Here is a 16,385-nt window from a genome sequence, read left to right as displayed (position 1 = left end):
ACATGAGTCAAGACACGTCATTGGTATGGAAAATCCACTGTCAACAGCTTTGGTGGGCCCAAAAGATGGTATACCAGGGTCTCAGGTATCACCAGGATGGGGCGAACAGTGATAGCCAGGCTGAGTGAGACTCAAATAAGCTGCCTGCCTGTGGGCTCTTTTGGGGAAGGGCTCATCAAAGGAATAATGGCCTCTGCCCTCCTGCCACACACACGGGTGTGGAACTGTCCCATCAGTGTCTCTGCCCCTCTACCAGTCTCTGTGTGGTTTCTTTATATCCTTAGCTTTAGGACTTCTGTTCAGCTAGATTTCAGGCATTTCTGAATGATGGTTACTTTGTAGTTTAGTTGCATTTTTGATGTGGCTGTGGGAGGATGCAAGTACCAACTGCACTTATCTGTGTCACTATCTTGACCGGAAGCCTCAAATGGTGAACTTGCGGAAGGTTAGAAAATCAGCCTCCACATATCCTTGGCTTCATTTGTGTACATAGACCACAGCACATGACATCTTTGTGTTAGAGTTCAATAAATATTCTTGATTTAATTTTTATTGTGAATTATGAGATGACATTTCATTTGTATTCCAAAAATATTTAGAACTTTGCAAAATAGAGGCATCCTACTGGATTTTCTGGTTTGCTTTGCTTTTTTATAACACTTGAAGGGGAAGTTAAAGGACAGGCTATCTTCATTATGTTTTATTATAAAATAATCAATTTCTTTAGACCCAAGAAAAAGGAAAAATACAAAATACAGAAGTGGATAAAATAAGACCTACCAGCTGTACCATGTTCTCTCTCTTTCCAATTCACATTCCTTTTTAAGTAGCCAATGTTAAATTTGTTACATATCTTCCTACGACATTTTAGCCTTGTGTTTGTGAGTATACTGTACGTGTATATTAAAAAAGACTACACAACTAGGGTGATTTTATACTGCACAGTTCTACAGTTTGCTTTTGTCACTTAATGTTATAGATATATTTCCATGACATTGTGTGTAGATTTACCTCATTTTTAAAAAGATTACACTATATTCTCACATAGATGAATGTAGCATGCTTTCACCTCTCCCTTGTAAATGGAAATTTAGATTTTTTTTGTGTTACCCCTTCCCCCTATTATGAGTGTGTCTGTAGGGTAAATTCATTGAAATGTAATTGTGGAGTCAAAGGAATAAGATTATTTAAAATATGGTAAGTATTGCCTAATATCTCTTTGAAAGATTGTGGCAATTTGTCAGATTCGTATGTGTATGCAAACATGTGCTCAATATTGAACTTAGTCTTTATGTCAGTATTTAAGGTGAAGCAAGAGTCTTAAAACAAGAGAAGTAACCTTTATTCTCTGAGTTGTATGTGAAGTACTTGGAATAGTGCCGGAAACATAGTAAGAGCTATATAAATGTTTTCTAATTATTTTTGTTGGCTTAAGTTGTTTTATTATATTATGAAAATTGGAAATTCTTGTAAATTCTTTTCACATGTATTTTGAAAATTATCATATCTGAACACAAAGTGCTTTGTTGGTGTGTTCTGTCTTGCAGTGAAATTCACCCTCAGATTTCTGTCTATAATTGTCCAAATCAGTGTTTTTTTTAATATAGTTATTATGGACGTAAAGGTTATGTATGTAGCACAAGAGCTGTTTTGAATGGTTTGTCTTCACTGGCATTCTGTTATTGGTTTGTCACGTAACACCATTTGCTAGTTGTTTTTGTTACTATTGTCTTCTTATCTCCCCAGTTAATGAAAAGGGATCAGTGACTTGAGGGTTTATTGAAACTTAAAAATAATAATGAAAACGAGAATGTAATTTATAACTCTTCTAAATTTGTGAACTGGGATAGGAGTGTAAATATAAAATATTCATGTCTATGTCCTTGGAGAAGTAAATCTTTGCGCTAACTTTGAAGGTATCCAAAAAGGAGCAGTGCAAACAAAACATATGATGAGTACTGCAATGATACTCTCCTCATATTTCCATAGTTCTTTATGTATTTGATGTGATGATACACATTCATGGAATGCTCCCATTCAACTTTTTGCAACATTTTTCAATGAAGCCTCCTTCTATGTGAAGCAAATTATTCCAGGAAGACTTAATCCAGTAAACTTGGTTAATCATGTGATTAAATGCAGAGAAGAGGTGAAAAGCATAGAGACATCTTTCACAGGTGCATTCCTTGCAACAACAGGTACAAGTCACATCATTCCTAGAAAATTTCTAAAACTAGTCACTATGGAAAAATGCTTCAAGAGAAAACTAAGTGAACTATTGGCAAAATTCTTTATCAGTACCCTTATTAAAATCTTATTTCTAATGGCATAATAGCATATATTGTAAAAGAGGAATCACTTCCATGTGTGGGTGTTATCAGATACTATGCAATTAGATGAAACTACTTGTGTACAGAGTATGAATCAGCTTTTGGCATACATACAATTTAAATGATAAGAACTACTTAAGGGAACAAGACAGGGATGTCTGCTTTTCTTATTCAGCATAGCACTGGAAGTCCAAGCCACAGCAGTCAGACAATAAAAAGAAATGAATGTCATTCAAATTGTAAAGGAAGAAGTAACATTGTCTTTATTTGCAGATGACATGATACTATACATAGAAAACTCCAAAGATTCCACCAAGAAACTACTAGAACTGGTAAATGAATTCAGCAAAGTAACAGGATACAAAATTAATTATCCAGAAATCAGTTGCTTTTTTTATATGTCAATAATGAACTAACAGAAAGGGAAATTAAGTAAACAGTCCCATTCACAGTTGCTTCAAAAAGAACAAAATACCTAGTAATAAACCCAGCCTAGGATGTAAAAGACCTGCACTTGGAAAATTATAAGACATTGAAGAAAGAAGTTGAAGAAGATACAAATAAGTGGAAACACAGATCATGTTCATGGATAGGAAGAATTAACATCAGTAAAATGTCCATACTACCCAAAGGAATCTATAGATTCAATGCAATTCCTATCAAGAATACAAAGACATATTTCACAGAACTAGAACAAATATTTCAAAAATTTATATGGAACCACAAAAGGCCCCGAATAGCAACAGTGATCCTGAGAAAAGAGCAAAGTTGGAATCATGCTGTCTAACATCAAACTATACTATAAGGCCATAGTAATCAAGGCAGCATGGAATTGGCATAAAAACAGACACATATATTAATGGAACAGAATAGAGAACCCAGAAATAAACCCATACCTTTATAGTTGATTCAACAGAGGAAGCAAGCATATCCAGTGGGCTAAAGATAGTTCATTCAATAAATGGTGCTGGGAAAATTGGACAGATACATGAAGAAAAATGAAACCAGACCACTGTCTTACACCATACATAAGAATAAATTCAAAATGGATCAAAGACTTAAATGTTAGACCCAAAACTATAAAATCCTAAAAGAAAACATTGGCAGCAAAATCTTAGACATTGCTTATAGCAATTTTTTATTGGATATATCTCCTCAAGCAAGGGAAGAAAAGAAAAAATAAACAAATGGGACTATATCAAACTAAAAAGTTTTTGCACAGCAAAGAAAAATATCAACAAAATAAAGAGACAGCCCACAGAATGGGAGAACATATTTGCTGATACATCTGATAAGGGGTTAATATCCAAAAGTTATAAAGAACTTGCAAAACTCAACACCAGAGAAACAGGCAACCCAAGTAAAAAATGGGCAAAGGATCTGAATAGATACTTGTCGAAAGAGGACATACAAATGGCCAATAGACATATGAAAAGATGCTCAGCATCACTAATCATCATCGAAATGCAAATTGAAACCACAATGAGCTATCACCTCACACCTATCAGAATGGTTATCATCAATAAATCAACAAACTACAAGTGCTGACAAGGATGTGGAGGACGGGGAACCCTTTTGCGCTATTTGTGGGAATGCAGTTTGGTGCAGCCACTGTGGAAAACAGTATGGAGATACCTCAAAAAATTAAAAATGGATCTGCCTTTTGACCCAGTGATCCCACTACTGGGGATAGATCTGAAGGAACCCAAAACACTAATTCAAAAGAATATAAGCATCCCTATGTTCATTGCAACGTTACTTATAATCCCCAAGACATGGAAGCAGCTCAGTGTCATCAGTAGATTAATAGATAAAACAGCTCATCTACTTATCTCATCTATAGGACATTTACACAGTGGAATACTTCTCGGCTGTAAAAAAGAAGAAAATTTTCCCCTTTGCAACAATATGGATGGACCTGGAAAACATTGTATTAAGCGCAATAAACCAAGCAGAGAAAGACAAATATCATATGATTTCACTCATATGTGGAATCTAATGAACAAACTGAACTAACAAGAAAAAGTGAGGCAAACTCAGAGATAGAGAGCAGGATAGTAGCTAAGGTGGGTGTGGCATTTAGAGGGTGGAGGGATTGAGCAAAAAGGAAAAAGGACTCATGGACATGGACAACAAAGTGGTGATTGCTAGAAGGAAGAGGGTGTAAGGGAACTAAATGGTAATGGAAAAAATACAATAAACAAAGATAAAAATTATAGAAAAAAACAAAAAGAAGTCCTTGACTATATTTTGTAAAAAATAGTAATTCCATGCTAATGGAAAATAAGTTTTTTTTTTTTTAATAATCATTTTGAGAGCAGTAATGTAGTCTCAATATTTCCAGAGTACCAGCTATATGTGTGGCTCGAATGGTGTTATTACTAACTGAAAAACCTTATGCCTGAATGCTAATTCACATACTGTTTTTTCATTTAGTTGTAAGGGTGTTGCCTTATGACTCCAGTGTTGAAAAATATTAGTGAACCATTTTTAATAAGGTCATATATGGCTACATGAATGTTTCCGCATCTTTTATTAGAGAAAAAGTACATGTTTTGAACTACATGAAGAGATGACATTTTTCTATGTTCTTTTTAAGTATTGCATCTCATTGTTGTGTTTAGTATATAAACAGGCAGAAGCTTATGCTTCAGTGTACCACCAACTAAATGTTGAAAGTAAAGTATCAGGATTTCCTAAGACCAAAGAGCCTCACCACTTAGAATATGACTTTTTAAACAGTTATGGATTTTTTTTAATATGATAAAAAATGAAATTAATGCTGTATTTTACAACTGTATCCAAATTTTTAAGAATAAAGTTTCATGAAATACTTCTCAAATTTGAATGCATTCAGAGTTGATAAGGTTTCCTCCTCTGCCCCCCGCACCAACCTCCCTCCCTCAGGCAGTTCCTCCACCTTTGTTCATGTCCATGGGTCATGTGTATAAGTTCTTTAGCTACTCAGTTTCCTATACTGTACTTTACATCGCCATGGCTATTCTGCAACTACCTGTTTGTACTTCTTAATCCCCTCACATCTTCACCCATTCCCCCCCACCTCCCTCTGGCAACCATCAGAATGTTCTCTGTATCCTTGATTCTGTCTCCATTCTTGTTTGCTTAGTTTGTTTTTTTAGATTCAGTTGCTGATTAGATATGTGTTTGTTACCATTCTATTATTCATAGTTTTGATCTTTTTCTTAAATAAGTCCCTTTAACATTTCATATAATAATTATTTGGTGATGATGAACTCCCTTAGTTTTTTCTTGTCTGGGAAGCTCTTTATCTGCCCTTTGATTCTAAATGATATTTTTGCTGGTTAGGGCAGTCTTGGTTTGTAGGTCCCTACTTTGAGTATTCTTGCCAATCCTTTCTAGCCTGCAAAGTTTCTTTTGAGAAATCATCTGACAGTCTTATGGGAACTCCCCTGTAGGTAACTAGCTTCTTTTTTCTTGCCGCTTTCAAGTTTCTCTCTTTATGTTTAATCTTTGGCATTTTGATTATGATGTGTCTTGGAGTACGTCTCTTTGCATCCATCTTGTTTGGGATTCTCTGTGCTTCTGGACTTGCATATCTATTTCCTTCACCAAATTAGGGAAGTTTTCTTGAACTATTTTCTTCAAATAGGTTTCCAATTTTTTACTCTTTCTCTTCTCCTTCTGGCACCCATATGATACAAATGTTGAACCTCTTGAAGTTTTCCTGGAAGCTGCTTTTACTGTCCTCTTCTTTTTTGGATTCTTTTTACTTCTTCTTGCCCTGAGTGGTTGTTTTCTGCTTCCTTATATTCCAAATTATTGATTTGATTCTTGGCTTCATACACTCTACTGTTATATCCCTGTAAATTATTCTTATTTCAATTAGTGTATCCTTCATTTCTGACTGGATCTTTCTTAAGCTGCTAATGTCCTCACTAAGATCCTTGAGCATCCTTATAACTAGTATTTTGAACTTGACTTCCTGATCGATTGCTTATGTCCATTTTGTTTAAGTTGTTTTTCTGGAGTTTTGACCTGTTTTTGCATTTGGGCCATGTTTCTTTGCTCATTTTGGTGGCTTCCCTGTGTTTATCTCTATGTATTAAGTAAAGCTGCTTTGACTCTGTGTCTTGATAGTGCGACCAAATGTAGTAGGTGTCCTGTAGAGTCCAGTGACACAGCCTCCCCTATCACCCAAGCTGGGTACTCGAGGATTGCCCTTTTTTTTGTGGGCTGAGTACACCCTCTTGTAGTTGAGCTTTGATTGCTGTTCACAGATCAGTGGGAGTTACGTAGCCAGGCCAGTCCGCTGCAAGGATTGACTATGACCCCTTATCACCAACCCCTGCTGTCCATGCAGGATCAGTTGTGCAGGGGCGCTAGAACCCTGGGCTGGGGGCTGTGGTGTGGGGCTGCATATCCTAGCTCCCAAGATACCCCTCCCAAATTTTTATCCACCACATTTGGGTGTTGGACTGCCTTTTCCATGCATGCACGCCTCCTATCAGTCTGGATGGATGTGGTTTATTTAATTCTGTAGTTGTCAGACTTATATTCAACTCAGTTTCTGATGGTTCTGAGTGATGGTTTTCTATATTTTAGTTGTAATTTTTTGGTGGTTTGAAGAAGCAAGCTATGTCTTCCTATGCTGCCATCTTGGCTGGAAGTACTCATGTTTTTCAATTTGTGGCAAGCTCTAATAGAACTAGAATAAAAAAAGAAGTCAACCTAAGGTGGAAATTTAAATGTCAGTTACAGAAATGGCTATACAGTTACTGTGTTGAAAGTTTGCAAAACATCCTTTGTGTCTAATAGGAAACTGTTAATTTTTTTAATTAATCTTTTTGTTTCCATTATTTGGAAGTATAATAAATCTTTTTAAACATTTGCTTTGTTAATTGCAGATGAACTCTTATTAAATGGTCAAGGAAAACCAAAAATTATATTTGTTTGTTTGTTTGTGTGTTTGTTTTTAGAGCAAAGTTAGAATGCTTTCTAGACATACCACTGATTTAGTTACTTTGGGGAACACACTTAAACTTTGTGACCCTTGATTTCCTTATTTGTAAAATTGGAACTGTTGTAGCTAAAGGTGTTTGTACAATATTTAACTTTACCTCATTTAATCTTAGCTATACCTTGTGAGGTAGGTATGTTATTCCTTTTTATATTTATGGGAAAGACAAATTACTTGCCTAACCTTACATCAGTAGTAAATGGCAGTTTTTAGGATTTAAATCCCAATTCTTGTGATTCACTGTCCATTGATCTTGTTAGTATTTCATTTTGAGCATAAGTATTTTTTTTCTGAAATCATAGCATTTAACATGGATTCATAATGAAAAATTTATGTTATTTCCATCACACTTGTTAGTACGTATTACATTACCACTATTCCAGGCTTTTGTCTAAAGTTCTTATTGATTATGGATTTGTATGGAGCTATGTAGAAAGATTTAGGTGTAAGCAGTGGAAGAGAATAGCAATACAACAGAGGTTAACTGAGCAAACTACTAATTTGGCTCTGGGATGTCTTCCTCAATGGCTACTTTTGCTTATAGGTACTTTGGAAAGTTCACCACAAAAGTAACAAGTTCTCTCAGCCATGTTTGATTTTGTTTATGGGTGGGCTGTCCATTTCAGAAAGAAATAATTGACAGTGAGTGATACTTATGGTATCAAATAATTGCACCTAGATGGATCAGGAGGTTTAAGGTAACCCCTAAAAAGTGTTGCATTTGGTTCTGGATCACTGGATATTGTGATAAAGATGAGTTTAAAAAGTAGATCTGTAAACCACATTAGTAAATACTAGTATAAACTTTTAAAAATACTTTGAACTTGAGTTACCATGCCATATTTGTTCCCAATATGATAACTGTTTTTGCCATTCTTTGACAGACCCCTTATCCCTCTGGACAGAATGCAGGTCCAACCACGTTGGTGTACCCTCAAGCCCCTCAGACAATGAATTCGCAACCTCAAACCCGTTCTCCGGTAAGTAAACAGAAGCTTGTTCTAGATAACATTCTCCAACTAAGCTTGTGTTTGTAGTAGCTTGCGTTTTCTTTGGCTAAGACTTTTACTTGATTTTGGAAACTTGTCCCAAAGACAATTTGTTATTGTTGTTGTTATTACTACTATTATTATATTGGTTAGCATTGCATTTTTCAGACTCTTTGCTATGTGAATAATTTAAATATATTAAGAAAAAGAAGGAATGAAACCTTTTATCTTTTACTTTTCAGTGGCATGATTTAAAAAAAATTTCAGTTGCATTCAAGTTTATTTTAGTTCTTCATTTGTTAGTTGTACTGTTCAAAATTCAGGAGAAGATTAAAGCACAATGATTTTAAAATTAAAATAAATTTCATTAATTAGAGTCTCAAATTCCATTGGTTTGTGAAGGACTTCTGAATTGGTGTCACTAGAACAGTTCAAACCATTTGATAGTGTGGACGTATGCATGATATACACCAATGATGAATATTCATTTCTTTTAAATGGTAAATATATTGTACAAATGTAAATGCTATCATCCTCCTTGCTCATCCTTTACATGGATTGCAGTAAGAATTTCAAAGACTGTGGATTTACTCAGGGTTCATCCTTTTGTTTCACAAAAGAATATAGTGGCTTCAGCTGTCCATTCTTTAGAATGTTATTTCCTGCCTTGCATGATTAGTTTTTGCTAGGTGCTTCTGTAACATCTTGCATTGTATCTCTCATCCCTACTTGTGCCCCAGCTCTGTTTTCCTCAGAATAAAAGGATCTTCTTTTGATTCCCCACCCTTGCTTTTTTTGCCTGTACAGGAGTATTTCATTGCATTTAGCTTCTATTCATTTAGTTTTATGCATGAATTTAGGAATGTGGAAATGTATGAAAGAATTGCTCAAAGAACGGAGAGAGCAATAGACTGCACCAAAATGTATTCTCTTTCTTACCCTCTTTCTGTCTTCCTTTTCTGTATTGCCCTCTTCTCCAATACCTGTTCTTAGATCCTGGTTCTCCCCAGGGGGTGGAGGAACCATTCTAAAGAGGTGGGACTTTGGTCCTAGTTGCTTGTTTGCTTGTCTCTTTTTATTTTTTTGCTGAAATGGTCACCAAGATGTCTGATGCAAGCTTTGTTCTGAGAGTGCTTTGGGGATGTGGACACTTGACTACTTGGAGTGGGCCTGAGATCTCACCAGTTTAATTTAGATAGGCCCGGGTTCTAATCATTAAACATGGAACATTATGGTAAGCTGTTTTGCAAAGAATTCTGTGGCCCTTTTTACCCCTAACCTCCCTTTTATAATATTGGGGAAAAGAGATTTAAATTTACATGGTTAGAACTGGCGCAAAACCTGACTGAAGAGCTGCATCTCTAAACCAGTTTTTTTGACAGCCCAGCAGAACAGTGCCAATACATTGCACAGACAACTGGAAGAGGAGGAAGGTTTTGGAACAGACTCCCGTTTACAGGTCCTTGGCTGGAAGAGGCTGGATAAAATACTGCATTGTAAGCAATATAACAAACTGTACTTCTTGCAGGCAGTGGTGCCTCTGGCACTCATTATTTTTGACCACATCTGTTTATTGGCTGATGAACAGAAATGCATTGATTACTTCCTCTCTGAAAGTCTAACCTAGCATGGCAGTTTCTGCCAGGCCTAGTGGGGAAAAGAATAACAAATTGGGTGGGTCTTCTCTATTGGGAATTAGGTAGGAGTGATTTGGGGGTTAGAATTTTCTTTATGTTAAACTTGAAGAGGGATATCCTTTCAGATAAATTTGATTTTAAAAGACAAATTTAAAGGCTTCTTTTTCCCTCTTTCCATTTTATAATCAAATATCAAGGGCGAAATTGTCTGTAGTTGTCAGCCATTTTTCTGTGGTCATAAACTCTTCAGATACTATCCTCTGCAATTTTTGCCATCCGCTCTGCTAGTGACCATTACCCACCCCCATTACTAAAAATCACACCCATAACATCCCATTACGTACCCCAAAACAAGTGCAAGACTAGCAGACCCCAGACTACTCTTGCTGGTTGTTTTGGGTCCAGTTTCCTTTATTTCATTTGTGTTGGTGCTGGGAGGGTTAAGTTTGGGATACGAAATTTGGCAGATTGCACTTTCTTTTTACATTCCAAGTTGCCATAGTCTAGTCTCATCCATCCCATAGCTGTCCCAGCTGGTGAGGAGAGGTAAGCTGCTGCACTAAGGAAGGGACCCTTCCCATGGCTTTGTAGAGCAGCTAAAGCTTACTCCATTCTATTTCTGCATTAATGGGCCATTGGCAATTGCACAGTTTAGGCTTTTCTGTTCTTCCCTGGACAGCTGCCTTTGCAATCCAACTGGCTTCAAGGGTCCCCCCTCCCCCTTCCCTCCTTCAGGTTAGCCTTGTGCCTATATTTATATTTGGTACTTCTTAATATCTTAGTTAAATTTATATTTTTTAAAATCTTGTTTAAAAGTATAAAATACTGATAAGTTATTTACCTGTTCTTCTCTCTGGTTGTACTGGAATTCTTTAAACAGTAGTTTATTTTTAAATAGCCTCCAAAATAGTGAAGCAATTGAATGCTTAATTGGGAGAGGTGGACAGTTTGGCTTTTGCAGTAACCTGTTGCTTTAGTTATTTTGACATTTTGTGGTGCTCAGTGCCAGAGTTACATCAGTGTTATGTTGGCCATGCCCAGTTACCAATTAGGCACAGAAGAGTGAGTGGGTGGGTGGATCACATTAACATTGGATCCAAGTTCACAGAAGGCTGCTTTTCTTAATATCTATAGTCCTCACCATCTTAAAGACCCCTCTTCAAAAAAAAGAAAAAAGAAAAAGAAAAGAAAAAAAGAAAGTTTCTATTTTTAATATGAGCCAGCAGCGACTACAGTTTGTTCTGTTGCTTACAGTTATCCATAGGATTAAGACTGTTGTCATTTCAAGTGAAAAACTCAATAGCCAATGGTGACTAGTGCAAAATAGACTAGGGTACTTTCCCACTAACTTAAGTTGTGGTTTTTTAAAAAAAATCTGTATAATTTTATAAGGTACTCCTTTTGCTCATAGAAAGTTCTTTCGACTGGAACATTCGAAATATATAAAATTTTAACTTTTATTTTAGAGCCTTAGAAATGGGACTTTTCTGTGGAACAGTGATAAGACAGGTACTGCTGTACTCAGGTTAATTTTCTAACATGGCCATTCTCTTTTTTTCTTCAAAAGTGTCATGAAGAAGCATCTCACTTCCACCCCCTCCTTTCACACACATGGGTGGTGTTGCCTATTCTTGAAACTTTATGTTCATAGTAGAGGTATGCTCTGTTTTCATAATTAGAAAACTGATATATAGACATCAGTTTCTTTGAAGAGAGAATGTTCTGCAAGGAATACTATAGTGGCCAGTATCATCATTCTGAAAAAACTATTTTACAATGTTTAGCAAACAATGGGTGACTTAACACATGCTAATCATACAGGTCATGGAGAACTCATTAAGTTATGCTGAATAACTTAAAAATGTGTTAAGGTACTTTTTATTATCTGAACAATAGGTGACATTTTAGTTTCTAAGGTGAATTCTTGATGGAGCTCTCTTTGGGTGTTTCCTATATTGTGGCGTGTGCTTCACTGTAATTTTTTGAATATTTTTATATGAAATAATGACAACTGAGGAAATAATTACAAACCTCTTGCACATACAATTGCAGATAACTAAATTCTGGGTATAAAGGATCGTTTCTTTCTTAATCTTCAGTTCAGTTCACCTGTAGTGATGAAATGACAGAAGGAAGGCTCCATAGGACATAAAAGAACTGAAGAAATATATTTTAGCTCCTTAAATATATTAAAATCCTGTATGGTTTGCATTCAGAACTGCTTTCTAAGTATTTTCTTTTCACTAGGGTGGTTAACATAATAGTTAGTGTATTAGTAGTCAATACATGACAGTATGTGCTCTAATATTTTTCTGTCCTTTTTAGTAAAAACCACATTAGAAGCCCAGTTTTGCTCTGATGAAGAATTATTTGATCAGAGAGGTTTACTATTTAAAATTTTATGGGCGAATAAAAATTTTCTTCCATTCTAAGCTAGGGAAATTAAGAGTGGAACCATGTATTATCTGCTTTCCAGTATTCTATGAGTTAGCTGAGAAGTTACATTTTCTTTTGTGTTTGTTTTCAGTATCAGATAGTAGTAGGTACATATGTACAGTATTGTGCTGTTGTGTATAAATAGTGAGAGAGTTGACTTCTTTTACTTCTTTTTCTTCTTGAGCTTACGTAGTACAACTTTGATTAGTCATGTTAGAGGGTGTGATGTTCTTTATTAGCTGTTTACTTTGATATGCCTGGTATTAAATTTTATTAGTTAATTGAATTTAAACATGTAATTATATATTCATAGATAATATCTATAGATCATATATAAAAATACATAGATTATAAACATTATTATACATAAATATAATATATAAATAAAATTTTATTCTTTAACTCTTAGAAATAAAAGAAGATGCTAAAACTTCCATTTCATGTGTGAGATACCCCATTTAACTTAAGTAAATTTGAAATCAGTCCTGTTAACATTCTTTATTTCCTATTGGACAGTATTATTACCTCCTGGTATTTCTTAAAATGTAAAAGCATTTCTTACTCCCTCCAGCTCTATCAGTTGTATAAGTACACTTGACTTTTCATACATTTGTTTTAATATAACCACTCAGTATTTCAAAAAAATATATATTTTTTTCATTTTAGAGGTTTTTGGTTTTTTAAATTTTTCTATCAGAGAATCACCCTTACTCATGCCTAACAGCTTAGCTGTTTCTCTCCCAGCTTATAAATGGCAAACTATTTCCGGTAGTGGTGTTAACCTGTTGAATCTTAGTACCTGTCTGTCACTGTCCTGCAGCAAAGCTTGATTGTTTGTGTTCTTTTTTTTCTTGTGGGTTTTTTTTCTTTTGGCATATTGTGTGACATTTTGGTTTTTGTTGTGGTGTTTCTGACTCTTTGTGCCTTTCCTTTTGTGTTTGTTTTCCCTCCTTTTCTCAGTTTGCAGCGGGGCCTCGACCTGCCCATCATCAGGTACTGTACCCTTGCCCCTTCACTATCATCTTGAACTAGTAGGTGGGGCTTTAGTAGCTGCTGACTCTCAGAATGCTGCCATTCCATGGACCCAGTCACACTGCCGTCCTCAAGAGTAGCTTCAGTCTGTGTGATTCACTTCTTTTTGTCCTTACCTCATAGCATTTTGTTATTAACAAACCCATTTGCTTTTGTTTATGGCACAATTGAGAAATTAGTTTATTTTTTCTTCCCAAAAAATTATTGTTCTGAATTTAGAGAACCTTGAAGATACTAAATTTTTGAGATACTAAACACTTATTGATTTCGTGGATTAAGTATAACTTGTACTGAATGGAACAGGCACCATTCTAAGGGTTTTTCTATTAACATTCTGATGTAACTTGTATTGATGTGTATAAAATAACCACTTATTTTCTAAATATTAGTATTTCTAAAATCACTTAATCTCAGTTACTAATCTAGGCCTAATAAATTAACAATAATATACATTCATTTGCTACATAGAATTATCTTTATTCTTAGGATATGTTGAAAATAGATGTCTTCAATTAATTTTAATATTTTAAGCCTGTTGGTTCTTTTAAATGAAGTAATTGTATAAATTAAAATTTCGAAAAAGTATATGCTGACACTAATTTTTTTAGCAGAAATAACATTACAGGATGTGGTTTGAGAGAAAGAAAAGACTTGCAGGGCGTTTTTTCCCCCTGAGAAATAGCTTTTTATGCAGTGTTCTGAAACATTTTCTTCTGCTATTGTAGGAAGAGCCTATCAGGCTCTAGAACCTGATAGATCTGGGTTCATATTACCAACTTTGCTGTGTAATTAGCTGAGTTAAGCAGATCTTTTTCTGAGCCTTAGTTTCCTCATGTGTAAAATGGGGATAGATACCTTCTACATGAGAGATAATATACTTAAGTCATCTGATACGAATTAAGCAGTCAATAGCTGGTAGCTATTTTTAATGTAGTTATGCAACATAATACAGTTTGATAAAAGGAAAGCAGTTTACCAGTGTTTATTTAGCTGTGGTATCATACTTAGAATTTATTTTACTGAGTAAATGGGTATTGTTAATTGAAGGCTTTCATTTTCTATATTGTATCTTAATATAAGGCTCTATTTCTCAAAATGTAGTCTATGCAATTTAGAGGATGTAAAACCAAGCAAATTCTCATGTGTTAAAGACATTTTGCAGGAGACTTCAGATGGTTGTGTGAAGTGGAAGGCAATTCTTTGGATTTGATATAAAACTTGGGGGTATATTCTGGTATTAAGAGATACAGTCCTTTGAGAGGTTAGACTTTGGCATTAGCAGGCCTCAGTTTGACTCTTCTTTATTAAGTGTGTATTCTTGGGTAAGTTATTCACCATTCCCAGCCTCGGTTTTCTCGTCTATAAAATAGGGTTAGTATTAATACCATCTCAGGACTGATATGAAAAGTAAATGAGATAATGCAAATAAAATAATTAGCAGTATGTTTGAGATGCACCAAGAATCTAGGGGGTAAAATGACTAATAATTAATAAAAAAGGATAACCGCTTAGGTGAAAAGATTGGTTATAATTTTTAAAAAATTAATCAAGTGTTGTAGAGTCAAGGCTTAAATTTTAGTCAGGGGTCAACCAGATATTCCTGACAAAGAAACCTGGGAGATCTCTGCTCAAGAAGCAGAGTAAAAAGAGACTATTGATTCATAAAACTGATTTTTGAGATCCTTGATACAAGTTTAGGTGCTTGTATAATTCTGTTCTATAGCAGTGGTCCTCAAATACAGGTATTGTGTCTCAGCCTTTATAGTCAGATTTGGGAAAATCCGTTTTTTTAACTTTCTTCTATGCCTAAAGGCTTGTAATAAATTTTATCTTTCCTTATTTCCAACAATCAAATAAAATTTTAAGGAGTTTCTGTGAGAAAAGGATGATTTCAGTTCTGAAAAATTTTTTCACAGGTAATATAACTCAAAAAAGTATTGCAAGATTGGTCCTTCATTTTGCTGTAGGATGATGCTTGTGAAATTATGGCTTATTTCAACTAATAAAAAAATAGAACTATACATGTGTGAATACATATTTGTAGCAAGAAAAATAATTACTTTCCAACACTAGTTTTTGAAGATGGTTCTTGAGATGGAGGAAGAATTCGGAGCATTGTTTTTGGATACTAAAACTTCAGGTAGTTGGCTGCTTTTTACTGTGGCATACTTAATAACCAAAATTTTTTTTCAGTATACCATAGAGAATTAAGTGAAAAGGAAATATGTAACCTTGGTTCAGGCAGCAATAGTAGATACTTTAGAGAAACAGAAGGAGGACTTGAAGTGCCCATGCTGAGCAGAGGTAGCTGACCCAGTGTTCTGGTGTGGCAGTGAGTAAGCTGGTAGGAAAAGCTTGCTATTCTGTATCCGTAAGTGTAGGGGCCGGTTTGGTTTGTTTCACTATGAAATAGATGAGTTTTTAGTGGGAATAACCACTTACGAAAAACTGCTCTGTAATTGCAGTTTATTTAGCAACCCCTGGGCTCTAAATGTCAGTAGAATTCCCCGAGGGACAATTAAAACAAAACAAAACACACTTTCATACGTTTCTAAATATCCTCTATGGAGGTGTGATACTGGTTACCATTTGAGAATACTGGCAGAAATCTGTGTTTAAGAGAGTCTTGTCAGATCAAAAGTGAGGTAGAGATCTAAACCCTGAGAGATTGATGGAGAAAATGCTCAATATAAGATAGGATGCAGAGAGTTACTTAATGAAAGCAATACAGTGAAAAACAAACATTGAGTGATATACAGAGAATACATTTTTAAAGAGAAAACATGTCCTGGTATATTTTCTATTTATTATGCTTAAGATTTAAAGGTAAATTAAAGGCACAAATGCTTTTTTCATATACAGTTGTTTGCTTTTGGCCGGAAAGAATTAAATCGAATTAGAATTAGAATTAGAATTAGCCTTGAATAGTTAGAATTAAAGAATAGATTCCTCCTTTCTCCTT

The 16,385-nt window shown here is 35.0% G+C and overlaps 1 protein-coding gene across 16 annotated transcripts in view; it reads left to right on the top strand.

Annotated features, from left to right (window-relative positions):
- The window catches only part of EIF4G3 (eukaryotic translation initiation factor 4 gamma 3), a 308,928-nt gene that overhangs the window by 142,579 nt on the left and 149,964 nt on the right, over window positions 1–16,385 (top strand). For 8 of the 16 annotated variants that reach the window (XM_054571680.1, XM_054571675.1, XM_054571669.1 and 5 more), the window contains 3 exons: window positions 8,214–8,309; window positions 9,701–9,814; window positions 13,352–13,384. In XM_054571680.1, the coding sequence (XP_054427655.1) occupies window positions 8,214–8,309; window positions 9,701–9,814; window positions 13,352–13,384 (243 nt within the window). Of the gene's footprint in view, window positions 1–8,213; window positions 8,310–9,311; window positions 9,354–9,474; window positions 9,553–9,700; window positions 9,815–13,351; window positions 13,385–16,385 lie in introns of those variants that run through there. The other 8 variants (XM_054571671.1, XM_054571670.1, XM_054571676.1 and 5 more) reach the window with 6 other exon arrangements.

This window comes from Pteronotus mesoamericanus, unplaced genomic scaffold (genome assembly GCF_021234165.1).
Source record: "Pteronotus mesoamericanus isolate MK-2021 breed Mesoamerican mustached bat unplaced genomic scaffold, CSHL_Meso_final contig_221, whole genome shotgun sequence".
NCBI classification, from domain to species: Eukaryota; Metazoa; Chordata; class Mammalia; order Chiroptera; family Mormoopidae; genus Pteronotus; species Pteronotus mesoamericanus.
The sequence above is the reverse complement of the archived record's forward strand: the minus strand, read 5'-3'. Positions and strand labels throughout refer to the sequence as shown.